Here is a 26,188-nt window from a genome sequence, read left to right on the forward strand (position 1 = left end):
AATATGCCTGTCCAGCCTGTCATTTCACCATTTTAGAATAGACTAGATTTTGTGTGAGTGGTTTTCCATCGCTATAGTTATAGCAATTCAAAACTGTCCATTATATCACAACAGTCCTAAATATAGAATAGACAAAGATGCTGCAGTGCAGTGCGGTTCCTCTTTTAAAGTACCTGGTGTAAGGCAATGAGCAATACTGAAAAGGGAAATAGAGAGATTAGGGTTGCAGTGTTTATATTGTTTGGGAGCACACTCTGAAAATGTTTTGTCACATAGGTTTCCTCTCACTTGAATAAGCCACTTCCTACTGCATGGGGCAAAGTTTGTGTGTGTGGTGGAAAATGTTCCAAAAAATATACGTAAGTGGAAAATATGGGTATTGTCTGAAAATCCAACTCAAATAAAAGTGTAAGACTCGTGTCAAAATAATATTTGAGGTAAAGTGTTCATACTTTGAGTGTAAAGTGTAAGTGTAAAGCAAGATGCAAATTATTTTAATGCAAATCAAATGAAAAGTCCGATTTTATTGTTCATTTTGACTTTTAACATGGTCTCATACTTTCATACCACTACGCTATACCAGCCACTACGTGACTCATTTTGTATAAAAAGTTACAAATGTCAGGGTTAGAGGCGGGATTAGTATTCAAAACTTCTCAGAACATTATTTGCATGAAATCAAATGAAATCCAGCCATGTTTTTCCTGGCTTTGCATTCATTCACATTTTTCATGACATCTATAAAAGTAACTTTAATGTATGGAGAGTAGTAGGGGTGGTATGGTTAAAAAAAATAAATAAAAAAGTAGATTGTAGCATAGCTTAACATTATCATGGTACAGGTCTACATCACGTTATAATGTGATGGGCTTTCAGTTTTACAAGGACCATGTTTATTCACTGTTATTTTTGATATTCTTAGGTCCACTATTGAACAAACAAGAAAACCAAACTTGACATTAATGTAGCCTTTTAAATCCAATTTCACGTAGAATAGGCTTAAAAAGAATAGAAAAAACAAAGGGAATGAAATTCAGCAAATCACTTCAACTCTGAATGAACAATAGTGGTTTAAAATAAATGATGTATTTTATTTTTTATGAACAAAATAAATAAATATGCTTGTGATTGGCACTAAGACCACCTCCAGTCTCAGTCTCCTCTTTCCTTTCATTTTATTATTTATTTATTTATTTATTTATTTAAGTGAGACATAGATCAGGACATCAGCTCCGCTGCTGCTCACATTTCCTATTTCTGATGACAATCAGCATCTTTGCTAACCACACTGTTTATAATTTATATATATTTACAAAAATACCAAAGCATGCCTGTTTTTTATGTATATAACCATTAATATGCTCTAAAAAAAACGGCACTGTCATTAAAAATGATTTAAGCTAATGATCGTACCAGCAGTTCGGCCGTACATCTTTTTCCCATCAGCGCGTAAACATTTTGACAGTGTTTTTGTCTCTAACACTTCATCACATGAATTTGATTCCTGACCAGCCAATGACAGCACTTGGCAAGAATATATGAGTGAAAAATCTCTGAAATAGAGACAGCATGAGTGATTTTCAGGCATTTCGTAACATCATGCTGTGTTCATCTCCACGTGTAAGCAGTGTGGATTCTGGAGCAGAAAGTCTTTTTTTTTTTTCCTTTCACTCTATTGCATAACATTGTATGTGGATTATGCATTACATGTCATTTTCTCACGTAAAACTGTATCGTAAGGGTAAGCTCCATATCTAGGAAGAATTGCCGCCGGTATACCAGATCAGCCGTCATACTGCCTACTAATGGAGAGCGACGAAGATTAATGGGTTCTTCTTGTGCAAAGATAATTAGTTGAGGTGTTCCATGCAAATTGCTGAAAAAACTGATTTTTATTGTGTGTGTGTGTGTGTGTGTGTGTGTGTGTGTGTGGGATATTTTAAATATTAGTAATAAATGAAGTTTAGAAAATGACAAGTATGACTGAACTGGTAGTCGGGCAAACGGAGTCATTTTTAAGATTTGAAATCATGAAAACGTAAGGAGTAAACAGTTTTTTCAAACTCTAAAGTAGGTCCAACCCTGCCACTTTAAATAGTTGAGTGTAATTCCAGCTTTACACAATGGTTCACCTGAACACCAAACCAGCGTAAGGGATGCCATGTGAGCATGGGATGTGGGTGGATTATTAACGACGGTGCAGCCGTAGGCCTTTGTTTCAAGTCTCAGCAGAGAAAAGTGCAGATTGTTTTTCAAGCTTCGGCACTGATCATATTATGCCTGCTCCGCTCTGCCCGCACAGAAATGTGATGAATAGCTGACATTGATGTGTACTCGGTCTCGGGGCCCTGTGAAAATATTTGAACACGCATGTTTATTCTGAAGGGCGCACCTGGCCCTTATTAATGGAGGGAAGTGGCAGCTGCGGAATTCTGCTATTTTTACATAGAACATGTGAAATGATCATGCTCCCTTACGTACCTCTGCCACGGCACACTGCAGAGCAGAAGACACGTTCAGATTGATCTCTGAAGTTCACTTGAAGTAAACTTGAAATATTGGAGTTTATAACAGTGCCTTGCTGTGCATACTTCCTTTTTGTGTGATAAACACAGTGCTTGATTTTAAAATAAACAATCTCCGTATATGTGTTGATGAGACTTTGCAGAGCAAGTAGCGTTTCATAATGACAAAGCCTCACCCACAGCAGCCGGAAGCTTGTGCCTCGTCGTCATTCCTGTGCAGCTGTGATGACAGTCTGCAGAGCTACTTTGGAATTTGCCCCCTCCGCTTGTAATTCCAAGGGCGGAACCTTCAAATCTGGAGTTGTCAAGCAATTAAAGGCGATAATATTAGGGCAATTGTTTGCTGACTGGTTTTATCTGTGCTGCACGTTTGGAGAATGGGTTAGTATTCAGATGTACAGATAGTGTGATACTCACCTTTGGACTGTGTGTGGGGTGGTGTGGGAGCTGCAGCGCTCTGCGATGACCTTTTAGTTTCTGTGCAGGCTGTTGCCTAAATAATGTTTATTCAGGCAAGGTTTTTAAAACCTTTTCAGAAGAAAGGAATTTAAAATCCATCCTTCTGAATGTCAGTGATTTTCTCTTTTGGTCTTTTGTTCTTGCCAATTTCCACCCGCTGGCTAACTCCCGATTACACGACAGCTACACGATAGCTACCAACCAGGAGGGTGGGGCAAACATATGAAGCGAGACCCATGAAGCCAACTTGTACATCTTTTTGAGTTGCCGTTCATGCTGCGTACTGGCAGCGTAACGCACTCTGAGGAAAGCACTATTTGCCCTCTTCTATATACACATACAGTACATCCCACCCAGAGAGCAAATCCTGAACATCCAGAGAGTTTGGGATTCGAACTCGCAATGTCCCAACAATAGGGCGAAAACATTTCTGTTGCACTATGGTGACCTCTTTTTTTGAGCTAGATTTTTCACTACATGTCCTACTTAACGGTACCCACATTCTGTCTCTAGTAAAGCATCTCTGGAACTGGGCTAAATAATTCCTGAGTTTTAAGAAACATGTATTTCATGATCATGCCAGGCTAATCCTGTAATCTGTTGTCTAGATTATGCTGTTTTTCCTCATCCTCCTCACATTTTATTGTTGAGAAGTGGGATAACTGGCCACTCAGGGCACATTCCCCTGCTTCAAGGCTATAAGGCCTGCAGTGTGGCAAGCTGAACTTCAGGAAAGGACTACCGCAGCCAAAAGTAATTATCCTGCAGATATTGTTGAGACTGAGATGTGCTTACTCTCACACGAGAGAAATGGAGATTAGATGTGCCCTAAATTGGAAGAACCTTGCTTGCTTGCACTTCTCCCTCCCTTAGGCGGGTATAAAGAGGAACACAGAAATAAACAGGATGCTTTACACTCTGGCCCTGTTGCTAAGGGTAGGCTATCTTTAATCCTCCCTTGGAATGGTGTCGGAATACCATCAACAGCATAACACTATCATGTCACCTGAAACGGGCTATAAAAAGAGAGAAAGCCTTTGAACCTCTGAGTCGAAGGTTACAGCTAGGCTGTCCTTTTTAAACCAGCCATGCTGCAATATCTTAATCTGCAGTATCTTTATTTATTGTCTAAAATGAAACATTTCAGGAGAAATTTTGGTAATTTATCTATGGTCGTTCTGTTTTATTTTTTATGAAATGCAGTAATGATGTTGGAACAGTTGCAGCGCTCTTCCTGGAAACAACAGTTATTTATCAGGCTGCCTGAACGCCTCTGATTTGTCAGGACACAGTTAGGAATAGGAATGTGTTTGCCTCGGGGTATACACCAAATCACATGAATCCTCAGCAGCCTTATTTGATGACAGGTTCAGTTTTATTTCTAGGCTTCAGTTTTATTTCTTTTTCCATGGTATGTTCATTACACAAACTTCAAGTGAGATTTCTGTGTATAGCATTAATGATGCTACAGTGAAATGAAAGCTTGACTCCTGACCACAGTGTGTTACTGCTGTGCTTAATTCTGTCAGATTATAGTTACTCAGAATGGTTTAACCTTATTCCTTATGCTTATGCCTACTCAAAACATTGCATCCACTTTCTTGTAAGTGTAAACATAAGGACTTTATTGGCATCCCATTCAATAGTCTAAAATTGGAGTGCTTATCTTTGAAGTCAGACATATGAAAGTTGTGAAACAAGCAGCTCACCCAGTGGATTTGGGAAGTTGCTGATTAATATAACCACATTTTGGCGTATACCTGACTCATTTAGAGCTGTGCTGATCCTTTTATTAGATTAAAGGTCTGAGGCTGCCTGAAGCCTTTGCTCTGTGAGAAACCTCTCCCACAGAACAGCCTTGAGCTTCCTTCCTCCTGCTATTTGCCACCTAATAAATGCTCTTTTAACCTTCTGGAAACACTCCTCAGATTTGCTGACCCTTGACCTTGCCCATAGAAAGCCTTCTATTGAGTGTCTTATCTGTCTTTCTATACAGGACACCTATCCCATGAAGCCTTCTGAATGAAGACACTCGATTTTAATATCTAGATGCCAAAACTAACCCAGTATATTTATGGAACTCCATGTAGTTGTCTATATGCTCAAAAGGGAGTTTTTTTTTTTTTTTTTTTTTTTTTTTTTTTTTTTTTTTTTTTTAAATAAAGACATTTAAAGACCTCAGCAGGCAACTGTGTAGCTTTATATATATTTTCTCCCCACAGCATATGGCTCAGAATGATTCTACACTTTGAAAGCGTTTGTTCAGGGGTGCAGGGATGTTTCAGTTGTGAGTGAGTGCATGACTCCAAAGGCAGAGTCATCATGGGTTTGGTGTGCGCCCAGGGCCAGGGTGTTTAATGCCTCCTCCGCATTGCCAAGTTTCTTTATAAACAGTGCAGCAGGTCAGGGTGGTTCTCCTCTTCCTCTGCCTCAAGCCATTCTTCCCATCAGTATACGCCCACGTCACCCGCACTGCCATTCCATTCAGACTGTGGCCTTGCATTTCAGAGCTCAGATCCCTCAACCAGCCATCCCTTTAGAATTCAGCTGTTACAGCCAAGAAAGGATGCAGCCTCTTGGGGTTGCTACATTAGACACAGGATTGACTTGAGCATGATGCCTCTCCCTCTTCCTCTAAGGAATGTCAATTATTTTTATCTTTAGATGTCTTTTTGTCCTTAGTGCCAGTAGCATTGTTATGTCTCATCTAAAGTGCTATTTAGGAGGAAAACACTATGTCTCCCTCTAGTTGTTTTACTAAGCCTCCTTGTGGGAGTGTTTTTTTAAATAACCACATATGTGAAGTAAATAGTCTTTGTTTGATCCTGAAATTCAGGAAATTTACATGTCTGTGTAAATGTAGAAGTCTAAATGTATCCTTCCTGGTTATCAGCTGTCAGAAGTGAGTGAAATATTTTCCTCCTTGTTTTGTTGTCTGTAATTCAGTTTTATGATTCAACCAAGGTGAGTTGCTGTCCTGAGTTTGAAGGTGCTTCATAATAAGAGATTAAATCTTCAGTCAGTTGTCTGCTTGTAAAAAGGAAAGAAAACACTGTGGAAACAGTAACTTAGTGTGGATTTTTTATTTATTTTTTTATTTTTATTTTTTTTTTAGATCAGTTGCCTCCCAGTGAGTTATGAAAAACTAATGTGTTTGTGAAATGTGACAGGAAACTGAAAAATAACTCCTCAACCCTTCTTTCAAAGTAGCTATAATGTGCCTCTGTATAATGTTTCTTTCACTCTTACTCTCTCCTCATAGGTTTCCCCCACCTTCCCAGTGGTCTGTACCCTGGCCCCTACCTTCCCCTGGGTCATCTTGAGCATCCTCAACTAGGCCAGCATTCACTTTTTGACTCACAAAAAGGTTTGTCTAACTCAGAAACATAAAACAGTGTATCTAACCTACTTAATCTGTGCTGAAATGACTAATGTGACTTGGTAATGGTCTCAGTTAGAGTAAGTGTTTCAGTTCGTAAGTGTTTTAACCTAGAACAATTTGCGGAGTAAGAAGGAGCAGTGTGTTATGAGTCTATCAGCTGTCATGCTTATTTGCAAAATAACATTTTAAGTCATCTGAAATATCACCATATCAGATCTTAAAGTAATTTTGTTCATGTTCAAAATTAATTCCACCAAAGTTATAAAATTTCTAATGACACATGGCTGAGACTAGTAGCTATATGAAACATGATTTCTGCAATAATCTTATGAATGTAAGTATACCCATATCCCCAATAAAATGTTGCCTTGTAGGTCATCTTTTCTTGGCAGTTTTAAGACCTGTTTCAAGGGCTGTTTCAACCTATAGCTGTCTGAGTTCACGGACTGTCTCTATGACTTTTTCTATTTCTTTCCAGAAGGTTTTTACCTTCCAGGCTCAGTACACTCCCAGTCTGCCATGGCCCGGAGCCTTGTGGCCCATTTGCCCAGCCCTCTCTCCAGAGAGAAGACGCAAGAGCTCCATAAAAGCTCCAAAGACTCAGGCCGGGAACTGGGAAAAGATAAGCCATGCAAGAGTGAGCCAGGCCACTTGGTCCAGCGCAGGGAGCGGGTTCGGGAGGAGCCACGGCCCCACAGCGTGGTTGACCTCACCCAGGATTCTAAGGCTGAGGACGAGCGACGAGTCTTTCAGCAGCATTCACCTGCTGCTGATGTTAAACCCAAATACCCTCCCCAGCCCCCGCTCAGCAACTGCAGGACCAGCAGTGGCCCACCATCCAGGTACCCAGGTTCGGAACCAGAAAGAAGAGAGCGGGCCGACGAAAATTTCCAAGCCACTTTCTCCTCCTCTACTGAAAAGCCAAAACGGCTCGACTCAGTGGCTACATCTCTAGGCACTTTGCACGTTACTTATGCCAGCCCCTCCTCCCTCCAGAGCAGTCCAGCACCCCTCCCACCCAGGCTGGTGTCTTCTGGTGCTTACCCTCCCCCTCACCACATGCCCCCAAGCTTGTACACACTCTGCTCTGCCACCAAAGAGCCAGCCAAGGAACACAGAGTGACCGCTCCTACTTATGTGCCTTCTGTAGAGGTTTACGACGAGCGGAAAGGGCCCATCCAGATCGCCTCGCAAGCGCGAGACAATAATAAAACGGATAAGAGCAGGGACAGGGACATGAACAGAGCACCCCTGCAGGTGGGGAGTGAGAGGACACCTGCACCCTCTGTCAGGAGCGAGTCTCCTTGTCCCAGTGAGCTCAAGAGAGACATTGTACGGGAAGAGGGATCCGTGATCAGGGCCAACAATTTGGCTGTAAAAAGGCCATCTGTTTTAGATTTGGGCACAATCAAATCCAGCCACAGCCCAAATACCAAGGACTTACCAAGCACCAAGCACACAATCAAAATGGGACAGGAGACGGAAAGCCGCCTCCAAGAGCGTGAAATAGTTCAAAGGTCTGGACCTCCGTTTTCTGGTCTGGAACCCACCACACTCCACTCTGCTGAGACCAAATGGAAGCCTTTCGAGATGGGCAACTATGCCGCTAGTCACATGGCTGCTTTGGCAGCTCAACATACTCATGGTCCCAGAGGAGAGGAGGAAGGCAAACGCATATACCTGGATCGGAGAGGCAGCCCAGGGACCCTCCAGGGCGAGGAGCACAGTGAGGTGTCTGCTATGCAGAGCCTTATCAAGTACAGTGGGAATTTCTCTGGTGAGGTCATGTCTAAGCATGGTGCGGATAGCCGCACCCCATTTGGGGGACTGGGCAACCTGAAGCTGGAGGCTCCTCAGCATGCGAGCGCTAAAGCTCAGCACCTGTCTGGAAAGCAGCTGAAGAGGGAGCCAGAGAGACCTGAAAGCGCCAAATCATTCACCCGGGACGGAAGCTCCTCTCAGGGGGAGGCTGAGGTTCGGCACCCCCCAGTGGGCATCGCAGTAGCGGTGGCTCGACAGAGAGATAACAGCAGCAAGCTCAGCTCCGTGTCGGACCGAGACAGACCAATTCTGGCAGGAGGCATCAAAGGTAAAACCACCACCTTGAATTTATTGTTAGTAAAGTGTTGTACTACTGCAAAATGCACATCTGAAATTCGCTTGCTAAATTTAAGAGCAGCATTTGGTGATGTCTGTTTTCATGTGATGTCCTGTTTGTTTGGCCATGCCAGCAAGGTCATTTTGCTCTCAGCGTGGAAGCAAAACATGCACAAGGGGTGGAGCTGATGGGCTTTCATTTCTCAAGCCACTCAGCAGAGAGTCCATGCCAAAGATATTGCGCAGACACTGGCCATGAGCTGCGCTATCGCTTTGGCACAGAGTGCTTCCTGCTAACACATGGAGTGTGTTAAACCTTTCACTAAGACACCACCTGCCTGCTTGTATTAGAAATGTCATTTACAGGGCTGAACTAAAAGCTGTAAACAGGCTCTGAATTCTAATAAGACTAAGGTTTGTTGCTAAGCAATAGAATCGGCCCAGAGAGAGAGCGAGTGAGGCAGACAGAGTGACTGAGAGAGTATGACATGGGGAGAGAGGCATTAATTTATGTCTTGTGTGTGCTAAGGGAGTGTAGTAATAACATTAGCCATCTTTCGCAAAGGAGACGTTTGAATTTACACAAGGGGTAAAAGAGCATTACTCGATTAATCTGCAGTGAATTTGATGCAAACAGATAGTATGTCCGACAGGCTTTTGGTAACCTTGGAAACAGGCTGAAACCTTTCCCCTGGAGCACGATGGAGAGCCATGGGCTCTCGCATCTTAGGCTGAGGAATGTGGTCTCCTTCCAGCTAGTGTCAGTCATCACAATGATCCCATACACTCACATTGAATCATTTTCAGGGACGTCATGGCTGCATTCATGCTCAAGTAAACAAGGATCTCCATGTCAATCTGCTAACATTAAAAAAAAAAAAAAAAAAAAACTCTTGTGGTTTAGTATAGATTGGGAAGTGTTGTATGTCTTGTCCATGACCACTGCTAATAATGAAATGTAATTTGAATTTGCCCAGTCGTGGTGCATCCCTTTGGATACATCAATGGCAACCCTCAGTGTTTCCCCACACGTAGGCGATACTTTGGCACTGCGCCCAGGTATATTGACCAGAACCCATGTAGATTTCATCTCATTAAAAAAAAGCACATTTTATTTATTAATCTCTTCCGAGAAATCAGCGCATCTTGTTTCTAATTTGCCGGTGACCTGAACACTGCTCGGGTCAGTCAGAGGTGAGATAGAAAAAGCAGAAAGAAGGCAGAGAGTGCGGAGGGGCAGAGGGGCGGTAACATAAACTAATGAGGGAACAGAACCGGATGGAGCTGGTAAACCATTCTCCATTCCGGTTAATGATTTTTTACTTTGCTAGCCAGTAACGTCCTGTTGTAAAGAAGTTGAGAAACTTTGCTGCAGTGGTAGTAATCTTGTGTAAATTTACGTTGTTAGAAGAGGTCCTAATATTCACACATTGATCACTCATTACCAACAAAGAGGACAGCTGGCTGAAATACAGCACGGTTGCTGTTAGTTCTGCTAGTTTGGACTATTGAGCGCATAACGTATCTTGTTCACTATTCATACTCGTAATAAACTGCTCAAATGTAGTAACCTCAGACATTTTTAAAAAGCAGAATGCAACCAATCATTCAAACCACTACCACTTTTATCAATAAGGTGACATACTGAATGCTCTTTCTGGCTTCATCAGATTGTGTATAATTGAGACTTGTGCTCAAGACGCTAGAGAGAACCTCCAGCACCTCCTCTGTTGGGAGCTTAAAACATGATCTAAAGTTACAGTTTTGCATCTATAAGTTTGTTTTACTCTAGCAACAGAGCCAGGATTTTATTCTGTGATATTGGTATATTTAGTTCACCTGTACTATATTGGGGATGGCGGCTGATATGACTTGCAGATTAAGAATCTTTTTAACAATGCAGTTGTTTCACAGAGATCATTGATTTAAGGAATCTGGATCAGCCATATGTCCAGAAATTGTATGCAACATTGTATGCAACATTGTAGGTTCAACAAAGTTTATAAACTTCTTGATACATTTACAGTACATGCAAAAATATTCTATATATTTATAGCATTATAATATTAATTGTATGTGGGAAACTGATCTGTAGGAAACATCGAACCTCAAGGCACACCTTATCCCAAGACTCAGGAAAGGTAGCAAATAAGTTCATTTTGTAGTACATAAAGTACCTAGATGGGTGAAGGGATGCTCAGATATGTCTTTGTCAAAAGCCAGAATGAGCTCATCAGTGCTGCTGGTTCAACATTGGCTCACTCTGTGCTAACTTGCTGGCTGTGCTCCACAGGCCCAGGCCAAGAGGAAGAGGAACAAGGACAAGAGCGAACACATCATCACGATGGCCGGCTCCTGCCTGGGCGTTTGGAACACGAGCAAGAGAAGGCATTAAGGTAATATGTGAAATCTTAAAAAAGCTCTCTAAACTCTTTTTTTATATGATGAAGGTGTGCTTGCAGTTTAGTGTTGCTTATTATGCTGTAGAAGAAGAAGGAGTGTAATCTTCTCCGTGGAATTTATTTGTAGTTCTGGCAGTTTTAATCCTTACTATTTTTTGAAGGAGCTTCTTCAAACACTTGGTTTCATGTTTTACAATATAATATAATTGAACAATATAATAATCTGATGACATTTGAGGTTTAAAGAAAACTGATAAAAGAACAGTTGATAATCACATTGGCTTTTGGTCATTTTTGTTCAGAGCAGAGGCAAATGTAGTAGTAAAGGTATTAGGTTGATGTGGTTTAAAACCAGTGGTGTTTTTTTTTTTTTTTTTTAGGTTGGAGTTTTTGCTTTTGAGTGCAAAGTAGTGGTCTTCTGTGGCATTTGTTATTTGGTTTGGGTTTTTTTGCTTCTGTTTATACTCTCGGGTTCTGCCCTTTTGAATATGTGACCCAGACGTTTCCGTCTGGACTTTTTGACACTGAGTGAGTAATGCATTGAAGGGCAGAGTTTTGGTTTTCCTCTCAGTGAGAGAGGGAGAATTGAGAGCAGAAGGTCTGTACGTAAATATAATACTGTTGTCTTAATGGCTGTGTAGATATGTGGTAATTGCTGATCAGATGGTATTTTGCTATTTTTAGAAGGGAACTCATTAAAGTCAAACAACTGACAGGCAAATATGCTTTTAGTCCGTTTTACACACTGCATTATCATGCATTTTCAGTGATCTGATCATGCTGAAATTTGGTAACATTCTAAAACATGTGCAAAACATTGCAGTCTCAATGTTATTGGATCAACCAGATCGACTCTGCAGGTTGACTGGCTTGCAATCTGTTCATCTATATGTTGATGTAAACTCAATCTGTATGGTGTGTTCACAAGAGGCTAGTATTGCTAATTATTAAAAATAAATAATGTGTAGTAACTTGTAAATGAATTTCTAGAGATCCTAGAAAACTGACTGACTCCGCAGTATTGCATGGATAAAATAACATACGGTCACAGTTCATACATGCATATAAATATCAGCTGTAAAAGCAGGATCTATCTGTCTAATTTGTAGATTAGATAGATAGATCCAGATTGGGGTCACTAGGTTCTACATTGCAGGCTTTGCTAATGCATGAGATGGAATTGGCAACAAATATATTTTCTTTCTCAAAAAGACCGCCAGTCTTTAATGATGCTGAAAGACTGCCCTGGAGTTAGTTAATTAAAAACATTTCATGATTGTAATGTATGATTTTTATTGCACAGGTCTGTGAACACGTCTGCTCAGATCTGCCCCTTTGATTTCACTTAAGGCTTTTTAAAATTGTTATTGGACTCCCTCTTAGGATAGCAGTCTTTAAAGATGGATTTATGGGTATATTTTACACCTTATGAGAGAATTTTTTGTCATTTAGAGTGTCGCAGTCATTTAGAGTGGCAGAAAATGCCAGCCTCCCCCACTGTGGAAATATGGTGCTTATAAAAAAAAAAAACATTTCTGCATTTTTCAACATGATTCTGCTCTCAACATTTAATGTAGGAACAGTCACAACACTGAGGTGGTGTCTTAGTCATAGCAAGAAGCATAGCACTGAGTCAGCAATGGCTGCCCTGAGTACGTTATGGGCTTAATGAGTATTTTGCAAGTCGAGATCGCTTGAGAAATGGCCCATAAACATTTGTACTGTTCTTCAAGCTTTTGTATGTCTTTAAAGTTGACGTCTTATGTTTAATTTCCAGGGAGAGTAAGGACTTGGCAGATTACCCTCAGCTGCATCCTCCCTTGGTGTCTGTGAGTGGTCTGAACCCAAACCTGATGGTGACCGGAGGTTCTGCCCTGACGGGGGGAGGCCGCTGGCCTGCTGACCCCACTTCCCATCTGACTTCCCATCCCTGGCTGCCTCGCCCTGGACCCTCATCTATGTGGCTGCCTGGTTCTCCATATGGTACTTGTTCAGCTCACATAACGTGTAGACAACGTAAGATGGAAGAAAACATGCAGAGATTAATGGTATAGGTTCTCAAACTTTTTTGACCAGTGACCCCATTTTAAGGGCACAAAAATCTCACAAAATGGGTACTTTCTTGTTCTGGTTTAGTAAATATATCTTAATAAAAATATCTGTAACTCTTATAGACATATGTAGCCACTGAATATGATCATGATAAAGTTTGCTAATTCAGTGATTTATTTGACGCCACTGGGGTTGTGTCCTCAAAGTTGAAAACCTATTGTGTGCCTGTATTTTTTTCTTAAAGTGGATTGAATATGTTGTGAACACTATAAAACTGTGATGTTGGCATTTTTCCTCATGTTGATTTGGTTGATCTCTCAGTCTCTGCTGGCCTGCCAGGCAGCTCAGGCCTTTTTGTCTGGGCCAAGAGAAAACATTCTCAGAAACATGGCCAAATCCTACCAGCACTTTTTCCAAAAATAACAGCAAACACCACAGCCTCAGTGAAGCTTGGTGCAAGTCACATTTCTGTCTAGACTTTATTGGAACAGCGCCAGTATTCCTTAAGCAAGTGGCAGCAATTGGATGGCAGTCAGTGCTGAAAACTCTGAGGTGATATTATTGTGGGAATGGTGGCTCTCAGATGGCTAAGAGCATTCACGATCTCTCCAGTGAGCCAGAGCAAATAAACCATCAACCCCATCTTGCATGTAGTGCGCCTCCATAATCCAACATCCTTACTCTTATATGCTTTGTGCAGGACTGGGGGCGCCCTCTCTTCACCAGCCCCTGCCTCCAGGTTACCCCCCCACCTTACCTGGGTCCATCCCCCAAGCCTACCAGTTTGCCCGGGACCCACAGACTGGACAACTGGTCGTCATTCCCACCGAGCACCTTTCACACTACAGTAGGTTCTCCATTTTCCTGCTAGCTTTTGGTCTGATTTTGGTCAAATTGTCATCTCGTGCATTTACACACAGCGTTTGTTGAAATATCATGCTCTCTGGACCGAAAAGCACAAGGCGTTACAGGGACACAAGACTATGTCCAGTATAGTGTGGTCAGTGTAGATGTTATACACTATATGGCCAAAAGTATGTGGACACTTGACCATCACAGCCATATGTACTTGTTGAACATGCCATTCCAGATTTATTCCCCCTTTGCTGTTATAATATCCTCCACTTCTGGGAAGGCTTTCCACTAGATTTTGAGGTGCGGCTGTGGGGATTTGTGTTCATTAACCTACAAGAGCATTAGTGAGGTCAGGTGTACACAAACTTTTGGCCATGTAGTGTATATGAAAGCCTCAGTTAAGTGCAGCACAGTAAATGCACAGAACAGAATTGGTGGTTACACAATAACTGTACAGAAAAACAAGAGCAGAATTGGGATAAACTGTGTGCAGATTTACATACTTGTCAGTAGTGTATTCTTTCATTGGAAGCACAGTGTAGTGTGTGTATGTGGTGCTAATGTCTCCTTTTTTTCCTGCAGCGGCAGAGATGTTGGAGCGTGGCCCCCCGCTGTGGCCAGCCGTGTACCCGCCAGCAGGCAGCTCTCTGCAGCACGCCCACCAGCTGCAGCTCCTCTCGCACCAGCAGCTCGTACGCCAACAGGAGCTCTACATGATTCAGCAGCAGGCTGCCCAGGTCATGGAGCTACAGAGGAACGCACAGTTTGTGGTAGGAAATAAATCTCTTTTGCTAAACCTCCCAACCATCTGCATGGGGTGGGACATACAGTGCCAGAGAGATGCTAATCCTTATTTGGCATTTGTTTGTTATTTAAGTGATTTGACGAGTATCCTGACTATATTCTGCTTGTACAGGAGAGACTGAAAGAACAGCGGGCTGACATGGAGGACAAAGCAGAGAAGAGAGGTGGAGAGGGCACCAAAGCTAGCCTCTCAAGTGTACCTGCCTCTGTTTTGCACTCACGCAAGCCCCCTCCACCTTCTCCAACCCCCTCCACCTCCCAAAAGAAGACTGTGACACCTTTAGCAGTCACACCTCTGCCCTCTCCAGTCACCTCCCTTAAGTCTGAAGACAGGCCCAAAGTGGAGAGCACACTTCCTCAGCAGTCTTACTCACACCCGTCTACCCCAGCCCCACAGCCGCTCAGCCCTGCATCCGCCTTGTCACCTCCCCCTTCCCCCATCCACCCTAAACAGGAGTCTGTGGAGGTGCCCGACAAAGAGGAGCTTGACCTGCGTAAACAAGTATCTGCTTCTTTCCCATCTATATATCCTGGTACGTACGCTGTAATTTTAATGCGCCCTAATGCAGTGTCTTGCTTAAGTATGTAATTAATCACCTTTGTCACCTTTGCGGTTACCCATGGTGGTTTAATGGAATTATTTTTACTAGCATATCATAGCCTGTTGATAAGAATTTGCCTTTAAAATGAAAGATGAGAGCTGTGGGCAGTTGAGCTTGGCTCTTTCTCATCTATGGGGTTTTTTTTTTTTTGCATTTGTTTTTGGGCAGGGATTGGGAATCCATGCTGGATGGCAGTCAAAGGCAGAGTGCCATTCTTCATGTCAGTATGTGCAGCCTAGAGGGGTCTTAATGAGTAGGCTGCAGATATCCCTACATATGGGATTACCAGCTGCCACTCCACTCAGATGGAGACTTCTTGCGAGAGCAGCACTTTTGTGTCTATTTCCCTTGGTGTTTCCTCTTTAAAATGCTTTGTACATGGATTGAATACATTTATGCAATCTCTGCAGTGTGAATGTATGAGCATGCATGCATGTATTAGACCTTGGGGGTGGGGGCGTATACATAAGGGCTTTTGGAATGCTTGTACTGGGACCATTTGGCTCATGAAAGTTTCATAAAGCTGGAAGAGTGTGTGGGATGATTAATCATTTTGTCACTCTGTCATGGAGAACCAAGGCCCTCTGCTCCTTGCATAAGCACTTTAAGTCTCTTAGAATGCTTTCTCCTTTTTGTTTTGTTTTGACAGAAATTCCTCCAGGCTACCCCTACCAATCAATAACAGCATCATTCGGCAGCCATTACCCCTACCTTCTTCAGCCAGCCACAGCTGCTGATGCAGAAGGCCTGGCTCCAGCTGTCCCGCTGCAGGCTGAGGGCTCAAAGCGCTTAGCCGGCCCGGCCAGTGTAAAACCCAGCCACATGTGTTCCCCAGTGGTGGCAGAAGCTCTGCAGGCATCCAGAGAGCCCAAGCGAGTAGAGGAGAGTGTTGTGCCATTCAAAGAGGAGCCGGGCCTGGAGAACAGCAAGGAAGTTTTGGGCCAGGATGGTATCACACAGTCTATCCACTCTGCTACTACAATTTCCAGCCAGGACTCATGTACTCCTGTTGAAGCAGTGGCCTGCTCTGGAGCTGCAGCCTCACCACTGCCTGAGGAGAACAAAGAAGAACAAGATGACAAGGCAGATCTATTCTCCTCTACTCAACAGGAGTTGTACCAAAGATCAGGATCAGACTTGGATAGGAGCCCTGCAGCAGAGGTTTCAAAGGGCTCTCTCAAATTGCCAGAGTCAGCCTACACATCCTCCTCAAATTACACTGACATGCAACCCATAGACTGCAGCATTCGTCCCTCAGACTCACCTTCAGTTATCACAGAGAGGCTCATTACAGCAAACAAGCCCAAAGAACCCACCCTTGACACTCCAGACCTGGAATCGACATGTAGTGACATACCGCTTCCATGCTCCACTCCTCCTGTGCTCCTACCAGCCCCTGTGCCAGTAGCCATCCAGGCTGAGGACCCCATGGCAGGCATGCTGGCACTGCTAACGGCCAGTGAGCTGCCCCAATCTGGAGGCCTTACCACCATGGCTGAGATGCCCCCTACCGGGATGGTGCAGTGCCCAGGAATCAGTCTTTTGGAGTCCACTGCAGCTGAGGGCATGGCCCTGCTTAGCCAAATGGCCGAGCTAGAGATGCAGAGGCACCAGAGAGACTCCATGCAGGGTAAGGCTTGAAACAGCCAAAATACAAAATAATGGTTTGTAATTTAGCTCACTCTGGAAGCACTGATCTATTGGAAGGGAAGGGAAAGAAAAAAAAAGAAACACAAAGATTTGTTCACCTTGAAGTTGGAAAGTGCAATGTGTGGAGCACAGCAGGAAGGCTTTCAGCTCCAGTGAATGAGCAAAGCACTCACTAGAGCGGAGGTTTGTAACCTTTCACAACTTGCGGCCCACACAGCCGACCACAAAAGGTCTTGCAACCCGCAACAGGTCAGAAATGGCTGGACCGTTAAAAATCCATCTGTTGTAGCACAATATAGACACTGGTAATCAGTGAAAGTAGGTTTATGTAACGATGACTGCTGATGCAGCTTTACAAAGATGTCACATTGATTAGGGAAAGAGCGCTACTCAGAATATATCTTACATTTGACTAACATATTTATTGTGGCAATATTGCTCAACAATAAACACAGCTAGTAGACTAATGAGACTTAAATCTTTCTAAATAATAATTCACCAGTTATCAGCAGTTAATTGCAATAACGATGTTTTGAATTTGGCTTTACAGTTACGAAAAGTGTCAGCTCACTGAGTTTAACAGGGACTCAACCTCTTAACGTTTGTCAACCTCTGTGAATGCATCTTCTATCATAACTGCAAGTTAGTCATGCCCCTCCATAACACTCCAAATTTATTTAGGCATCTTCACACGACACCCACGTTCAAGACTTGAAAAGTATCTTCTCTGTGTAGACTTGAAGTAATGAATGTTTGTATTGATTTGTTTTTGTATGTGCAGGCATAATGCTCTGTGGATTAGAGAGTCTCCTCGAGGCTGGGAGGCAAGTCCTCCTGGAGGCCATCGAGTGCCAGCCTCAACTCAGCATCCGCCTCCCCAGAGAGCTCAACCCCAACAAGAAATACAGCTGGAGACAGAAGAAAGACGAACCAGTATGCATTCCTTTCTCCTGATTTTTCCTTCGGGCTCATCAGGCTTTCTTTATTCATGTTTAGGGACTTGCCCTCACTGTTGTCTCCGAGACATCATCAGAGAGTGGCATTTCATAGAAATATCCTGTCTGGTTTTAGTGTGTGTTTGTGTGGGTTTTAAAGCGTGTTGAATGTCAAAGACATGATTTTGGCTTAAAAGCATTTGATGGACATTGAACTATTTCAGCTGAGTGAATTACATGGTGATATTTGTTACGTATGATAAAATACTGCCATTGCTTCTAATGCTATCATTGTATTGCTGATCACATTCCAGAGATTTTCAGTGGTTAGAATAGGAGAGTGGGATAAAGTTAAGCTCTGGGTAGAGTCGTAGATTGTTATTTTTTCACTCTTTAGATGTTCTCCAAATCCTCTCTGGAGGGTGTGGATGCAATGGAGGTGGACTATCGTGTGAGACTGGCTGAGCTGCAGCGGTGCTATAAAGAAAAGCAGAGAGAGCTAATCAGGCTACAGAGACGGAGAGACAAAGTGTAAGTCTCCCAGTTAAACCCCATGGCTAGCATAGCTTACTGCATATATTAACCTTGATTATATTATTTTAGCTCTGTCGCTACTCCAGAAGCAATAATTCATTGATTATTAGTGTCAGGATATGGAGGACGGGCATGATCAAATGGTCATGTTGTTGTAATTTCAGAGAGAAGCAACAGCTGCAGCAACAACAGCTCCAGCAGCAGCAAGAGGAAAGGAGCAGGAGCCTGGCCAGGAGAGGCCCTGGTCGGCCCCGGAAGCGCAAGCATGGCCTGTGTGCTCTGTCTCCGCCTTCAGGCAAGCTGGATGCCAAATGTGGAAAGTAAGTGTTCATGGGCCTGAGCGCAGACAGAGTCAGGCTGCAGCACTGAGCCATTGTGCCTAGAGTTGAACACTGTGCTGTTTTACAGGCTGGCCCAGAGCTCACAGTATTCAGAGGACTCGGAGAGTGGGGAAGTGCTGAGGAAGCGCTTCCGCAGCTCCACACGGGAGGAGGAAGAGGAGGAGGACATGGACGTTGGTATTTTAAAGGCAAAGAAGAGATGCAAGAGTTGGAATGAACAAGAATCATCCTCCAGTTACTCTCACGAGGTGTGTGCTTACACAGTGGCATTGTCAAGAGTCAGTATCTTAATACATGTTTATATGTTGAATTATTTTTAGGTGTACCTTTCTAATGAAGTATTGTACTTTCTAACAGGTACCTAAAACAGGCAGTAAAAAGAGTCAAGTAAGTGAGCAAGAGCAGTTGGCTTCAAAGCTCGACAAGGCCTTGTCTCTCACTAAGCTTGGTAAACCGACGAAGGCCTCATGTAAGTTTGTAGACGGTTCTTCAGGAAAGTCCAGAACTCCCTCTGGGAGCAGGCTGTCTATGCTCCCAGACATAAGTGTGAGAAACAAGATGGCAAAAACCAAGCTGTCCAAAGATCTTGGTTTCTTTCACAAATCCTCCAAAGGAGGTAAAAACAAAATGTCCAACAAATTAAAGCCTTCAGACTCATGCCTTAAGGGAAAAGGCCAGAGGAAAGCTTCCAACTCTCCAGTGAGGTCAGAGATCAGCAGCTACTCCAACAGTGAGTGACATCCCTGCATGTTTTTTTTTTTTTTTTTTTTTTTGGCTGTATTGCTTGTGTTTCTGTAGTTTGTGGACAGTGATATTGATTAATCTAAAGAGGTGCATTTTAATTGTATAGTTTTCTGATATAAGAATTATTTAGTCATGGAATTCTTTAGTAAGTTCTGTGTGTTTTGTTTTCTTAATTGTGGTGTTCTAATGTTTGCACTGAATTTAACAACCACATGAGTCCTAAGCTCTATGATATGCTTGTAACACAGACACAGATTCAGAAGAGGACTCTGTGAAGGATGGCTGGCCACCTCATGCCATGTTGGGTAGATCAGGACCCTGTGCACAGATCCCAGGCCAATACAGCACTCCATCTAAGAAGAAGCGCCCGTCATCCAAGAGAACCTCTGCATCCTCCTCCTCCTGTCTCAAGTCGAAACAGGGGGTTAAAGAAAGAAAACGGAAGCACTTTGCTTTATTACTGCAAGAGGCAGGAGTCAGCTCCTCTGAGGACTCATTTGACCAAGGTTACTAAAAAAGCCTTTACTATGCACACAATTGCCTTCATGCCTCATGAGCTTCCTGTTCATGCCATGCCTATCGGTGTAAATGTTCTAAGAAGCCATAAATACAATAGTTATGATAGAGTTTGCTACCTCATCTCTTGCTTGTATGCTTGTATATAATATTGTTGACTCTTTTTGGAGTCCTTTTTTTTTACAAAATGGTTGCCTTTTATGACTTTGTCTTGCTGTTTGAGGCATCTGTAGCATTGTGCATTAAAACTTGTGTGGCTGTGTTGAAAATGTCTCATAATTGTATTGCAGTTTGGTACCCAAGCTTTATTAAACATGTTGGTTTTTAATTTTTACTGAATGTCTGTCTCTCGCTACATCTAGAATATTAGATTGCAATATGCTATTCATTCCTAGTTTCCTGTTCTTCAAATATCCCTTTTCACAGTTGCTCAAACCGGGGGAAAAATGTCTGAAGAAAGCAGATTAAATCTTGCACTAAGAAGAGCGTGTAGGGGGCAAATATTTCTTCTTCATGAAAAATCCCCTCAAATTACTGATCAACAAATCTTTGCTGAGAGAAATTTACTTGTATTTTGGCATGCCTGGCCAAATCCTTGTGGGCAGTTCTATATATCTGTATGCCCTTTCTTAATTTCTTTTTTTTTTTCTCCTCTATTTTTCTTTACTCATTGAAAGGTATACCCATTTATAGACAAACCCATTTGTTTGTCCCCTGTGTGTGCATGTTTATGATGGGGATATTTGGAAAACGGGGTGCTCTCTGTTTTACTAAAAATGAATAACCTAGCCTCTGTAGACTGCTGGCTCTCTCCCTGCAGCTGCTTGGCCACCCCTCCACCTCTGACCCCCTTCTCCTCCCCATGATGCTTTTGAATGTCTTTCGGTCTGTGCGTTTGCTTGTCCTGCTGCAACAAAAAAAAAGAGAAGCCAAGCACTTGGCTTGGACTAGGGCAGCCAGCTGTGCAACGTGAGGTCACTATCCATGTCACCTGAGCCATGGGCAATGTTCTGTAAGTAGGACACCACCCTCTTTTTGCTGTGACTTCTCAATTAATAGTTTCTACTAATTTGTGCTTGCTTATGTTGCATTATAAATTACAATAAATTTTTTTTTTCCTTTAAATGAGGTCAGGTAAATAAAAGAAAAATGTTAATCTTTTAACACATTCTCACAAGTTTACCTTCGATTGTGTGCCCTGAAGCCATGGTTATGCCTAGAGTACCTTTAGATGAAATCTGGTTGCTTAGCTGTGTGTTAGTTTAGTGCTCTTTTTATTTTTTTAGTTGATGGCTCTACTGCTGCAGTCTACAACTGATTGATTACTTAAAAAGTGGGTTAATGCACCACGCCTGCTACACAATTGGAATATTGGAGCACAGTGTGTTCTCTAAGAACACTTGATGGTAATAGGCTCTAGATAACACAGTATTTTTTTATGCACAGTAATCTCCACAGACACATTTTAACTCTAATTGTATCTTACTGCTGTATGTGAGGTTATGGAGGCCAGGTTAAGGCTGCGTTTTCCTCATCACATTGGTGCTCCTAGCGTCTTTATCTGTTGTGTAGTGTAGATCTCAGGGTTAGTAGAGAGAGAAGGTGGATATAACCATGGCTTAGGCAGCTAACAGCCCAGACTCCTCTCTGTCCCCAAACAAGTGAGGCTCAGAGCAACCATAGAGCCCCAGGAGCCATGGAGGTCTGTCCTCACAGAGCCTGCTTTATGTGCCCAGCCTGCTTCTGCCCATGCACATCCTCTGCTTGCCTTTGCTGTGTTACATGTTTCAGCTTTTACTGCTGTCGTCAGGCATGTGCTGTCTTTCTAACCCTGTTTTTTGTCCACATTGTAACAAGCCAAAGGTCCTTGTTTGTCTGCTCTAAAACTCATACGCTTTCCCCTCACATGTTAACAAGCTCATGCCTGTTGTCAGCGAGCCTAACCACTCTGGAGCATTATGTGCGTCTTGTGTCCATATGCGTCTTTTACTTTGTCCGTTTCCCTCCCAAGTGGAGGCGGAGTCAGCTAAAGTGGGTACCTGCTGTCTTGCAGTTAGTCCTTTAAAGAGGACTAACTCCACGCTGAAAGGGTCGTGAATAATTGATGACTTTCTTAGTCAGTCTTTCTGCCTGTAACCCACATCTAGCTTTTTACAGTACTTTTAGGCTGCTCCTGTTTCCATTTTCCGGCAACAGAGCCCATTCAGCAGAATAGCCAAGGCTGTTTGTGAGCAGCAGAGGGTTTTCCCCATAATTTCTGTTAGTTTGGAGGAGGCTAGTGTCCATGCTGAAGTTAATCCTGTCATGCAGCTCCCTCAATGTGAAAGCTGTTTGCATGAATCTGCTCACCCAGCTTGGTAGATCACTACTTAATAAAGCTACACTTTGTCATTTACCAGTAATCTTATGTAGTAGTGGGTGGGTGTTTTTATGTTTTCAAGGAATATATCAAAGGAAGGTCATTCGTGTTGGTTAATGTGGCTGATGAGAAATGTGGTAGCCATAGTGATAAATCACAAGATGTCCTCTGTTACAGACAGAATCACAAATGAATTGTAGTGGTTTGGCATTCACAGGAATGCGCATCTTTCTAATGGTTTTACAGCCAGTCAGAGATTGCTGCAAAAAAATGTTTAGAATCTGTGTTTTGAAAGCCATCCTCTTGAATTTTGGATTAAATAAAGTTACTTGATTGCGTGGTTCAACATGAATGATGTTTACCATGCAGGCTGTTGCATAGTGATGGCTTGTAAGCTTTCTAGTTTGTCAAAATGGTGCAATTGCTAAAAATGACAGATGTGTTTAACGCTTCTCCTTTCATTGTAAACAGAGTACTTTACTGAAAGGGATGATTACGAGGATGAGGACGATGAAGAGGACTATGACAATGAACTGGATGAGATTAATGGCCTGTGCTCTTCCTCGCTAGAGGAAAGTGGGTTGGGTCTGCTTGCTCGCTTTGCTGCTAGCGCCATCCCTAGCCCTGTCACCTCTGGCCCTATGTCCCTCGTTCAGCTGGAGGCCAAGCAGAAAGCCAAGAAAAAGGAGGAGAGGCAGAGTCTGCTAGGTGAGCATATGTCACCCTATTGCATTTTATTCATGGCTCAAAGGTTTTGTTTTTCTAGAACATTTCCTATTTCTAATCTCTCAATACTGATGTGAGATCATCGGTATGTCTATAGACTTCTTTGGTGGTTGTAAATAAAAAGAGACGTGCACAGTCTGGTCGCAAAAAGATCCTGAGTAGCCTAGCAACCTCACCCTACTTGGTTATAATCTGACTGAAGAATCTGTCAAGGATTTTATTTAGGAATCTGATGGACATTAGCTAAAATGTTCTACCTATTATTATGGATTAACACTAAAAGACAGGGAGTGCTATCTGGCTAAACTAACACTTTCAAATGGTGTAACTGTAGAAGATCCTTATGGCTTGGTGTCCTGTTGGTGGCTAAATGCTGCTAGCCTGCAATGGCAAGCCATATATTCATATCTCATAGAAGCTCATAGAGCTTTTATACTAGAGAGAAATTGAAGGCATAGAAGTCTCTTCAGGCTGAAAACATTAATGACCAAGTTCAGTCCTCATATACTAGAAACATTTGTGCAAAAAATCTGATCCATTTTTTGAATAAATTGTGACTAGGTAAGTTTACAAGCCTTACAAGGGGAATTCAGCTAATATTTCAAACCGAAATGTTGCGGAACACAAAAGCGTAATTTTGGCTTCTGTTTAATGAGAACATTTCAAAATATGTTTTGCTCAGATTTTTACACAGCTAACATGCTGAACTAATGTTATCTACTTGTTAAATTGAAAGATTCACAGTAATATCAACACAAAAATGCTGCATCTCATAGATACATAAATTTGGTTCAGATTACATGTAAAGTGCATGTAAGCAGATTTTCAGCATGGTGGATGTAAACAGTCAGACTATACAATTGTAATGAATTTTTTCAGATTATCAGAAATTGTTGCATGTAATTTTGGCCATTCTAGTGCAGTAGTTTAATCTAGGTCATTTTAAAGTTTTAGAGTGTGATGGTTTGATGGTAATTCAGCATTTTCTCATACAGGTACGGAGTTTGAATTCACCGACTCTGAGAGTGACATCAAGATCCGGAAGTTCCCATCTCTGCTACATGGTAAGAGATCTGCACCCGAGCTCCCTCTGCTACCCCCGGCCAGTGTGCTGCGTGAGGACTCCAGCCCTGGCAAACGCGGCCGTAAGCCCAAAGCCCCAGCCGAGCTCAACTTGAGCTTCTCAGCCGAAGGGAGCGATGAAGAACGCTGGATCCGCCGCCGGAGCGAGCGCATTTTCCTCCATGATGCTGCCCAGGCTAAACCCGTCTCTCCTTCCAAACCTACAGTGCCCAAACCAGCTCGTGGCCCCAAAACACCTCTGCATGGCTCCAAGGACATACCTAAACCCAAGGAGGCAAAAGCACTGGGAAAGGTGGGTGCTGGTTTACTGATGCATGCCGAGTCCTGCATGCTAACCCAGAGTACTGCACAGCAGCAGGAGGTCTGCTCCATTTGTAGGACAAGAAAACCTCCTGCTGTGAATGTCTTGTTATTGGACACAAAAGGACGACTGAAACTTGCCAGGCTACAATTACCAGCCATCATTGTTCCTCCCTCTGTATCCTCCCTCGCCCTTTTAATAGTTCTCTGAGCAGAATAGCCCATTAACACTGATTCCTCATCTGATGCTCTGCAGTAGGATGAGATGCTATGTCCTGTCATGTGTTTGTGTGTGGCTGTTCCCTCTGCGCATGTTTTCTGAAGGCTCAGCTTTGTCTCTCTGATGTGTATGTTGCAGAAGAAGAGATTGAAAGAGCTCCCCCTACGTCTGCCGCCACTCTCCAGCACTCCCTCAGAGAGCAGTGCATCACTCTCTGTCAGCTCTGGACGCAAGAGCAAGATTAAGCCCAAAGCCAGAGAGGTAAGCATCACCTGAATGCATTGCTAATAAGATGGTAATGATGATAAACGCACCACAGTTTGCCTTCCCAGTTGTCCCCTACCACCACCACCACCACCACCAACATTAAATTCAGAAATTGTTTAATGCTACTGGCCTTGATGCATTAGCCCATAAAGTATATGATTCATGCAGCATTAGGCAGCATTTTTTTTTTTTTAAAGTGCAAAGACAAGAGGCCAGATGATAAATATTTGAAAGGCACGGCCATTTTGTGATGTGCTTGTTGTTGATGGGGTGGGTTTAGAGAGCAAGAGAAGGGCTGGACCTGGGAGAGAGGGATTTGAACAATTTTACCTGGCAGACTGCAGGCTCCTCCTGTGGCCTGCTGGGAAATGGCTTGTATTTGAATGAGCCTGGCCAGGCATGACCTGCTGCACAGGCCTGCTCTGAATATCCATGCCGAGGAAAATGACAGATAGAACAACCAGCCTAATTAGACTGCTCACTCACAAGCAGAATGAACTGAAGGATGTCTCCATCCACCCCTTTTGCTCTTCCAGTGCCTCATTTATCTATTTACTTCTATACATTTTTTTTCTGTTTTCTATAAGAGACAAATGCAAACTGTGTTTTCATAATTGACCAGTCAAGATTTTTTTGCTTCATGTATAAATCAAGTTGTAATGCAGCGTGCAGAGACGTCGGCGCTCCCCTGGGTGTTCTGGCTTCTTAAAATTGAGAATCCAACATCAAGCCCTCATCTAAATGGGTTTCTCCAAATCAATTCTCACCTCACAAGCGCACGGGTTTCATTGCTGGAATTAAACTAACAATGGCTGGGAGTTCAGTTGTGTGAGTTGTCTTATGGATTGGATTGTGTGTGTGTGTGTGTGTGTGTGTGTGTGTGCGCGCATGTGTGTGTGCGCAGGCCCGAGGAAAAGGCGGCGCTGTCAGCAAGCTGATGGAGAGCATGGCTGCTGATGAGGACTTCGAACCTAATCAGGACAGCAGCTTCTCAGAGGACGAGAACCCCCGTTTGAGCACTGAAAGACCCTGTACCCCTGGTGAGCACACACACACGCACACACGCTCTTACAGGCCCTTTTCACACTTAACAGATTAACATTCGTCTCAGATCACTGGATCACCAGTGGGCTGCGCTAAATACGGGTCTGTAAGGGGTAAAATCACTCGAACTACATTCAGAGGTGATCTGCAATGCATGTGGCCTCATTATATTTGTAGTGTGAATAGCAGTGCGTCCCTGACATTCATTAAAAGACCACCTAGTCATGAGTTTGGCCTCATTCATGGTTTTCATGCAGAATCATACTGCACTTGAACTGTCCAGACACTCTG

The 26,188-nt window shown here is 43.0% G+C and overlaps 1 protein-coding gene across 1 annotated transcript in view; it reads left to right on the forward strand.

The window, feature by feature from the left end:
- The window catches only part of tnrc18 (trinucleotide repeat containing 18), a 62,474-nt gene that overhangs the window by 20,720 nt on the left and 15,566 nt on the right, over positions 1-26,188 (forward strand). The window contains 18 exon segments of the mRNA XM_034298652.2: positions 6,247-6,351; positions 6,845-8,455; positions 10,757-10,859; positions 12,643-12,848; positions 13,618-13,764; positions 14,355-14,542; positions 14,689-15,109; positions 15,828-16,808; positions 17,610-17,761; positions 18,161-18,294; positions 18,462-18,617; positions 18,706-18,886; positions 18,996-19,368; positions 19,631-19,888; positions 22,729-22,965; positions 23,979-24,358; positions 24,725-24,847; positions 25,758-25,893. Coding sequence (XP_034154543.2) covers positions 6,247-6,351; positions 6,845-8,455; positions 10,757-10,859; positions 12,643-12,848; positions 13,618-13,764; positions 14,355-14,542; positions 14,689-15,109; positions 15,828-16,808; positions 17,610-17,761; positions 18,161-18,294; positions 18,462-18,617; positions 18,706-18,886; positions 18,996-19,368; positions 19,631-19,888; positions 22,729-22,965; positions 23,979-24,358; positions 24,725-24,847; positions 25,758-25,893 — 5,892 coding nt within the window.

Source organism: Pangasianodon hypophthalmus, chromosome 23 (assembly GCF_027358585.1).
Source record: "Pangasianodon hypophthalmus isolate fPanHyp1 chromosome 23, fPanHyp1.pri, whole genome shotgun sequence".
In the NCBI taxonomy this organism is placed as follows: domain Eukaryota; kingdom Metazoa; phylum Chordata; class Actinopteri; order Siluriformes; family Pangasiidae; genus Pangasianodon; species Pangasianodon hypophthalmus.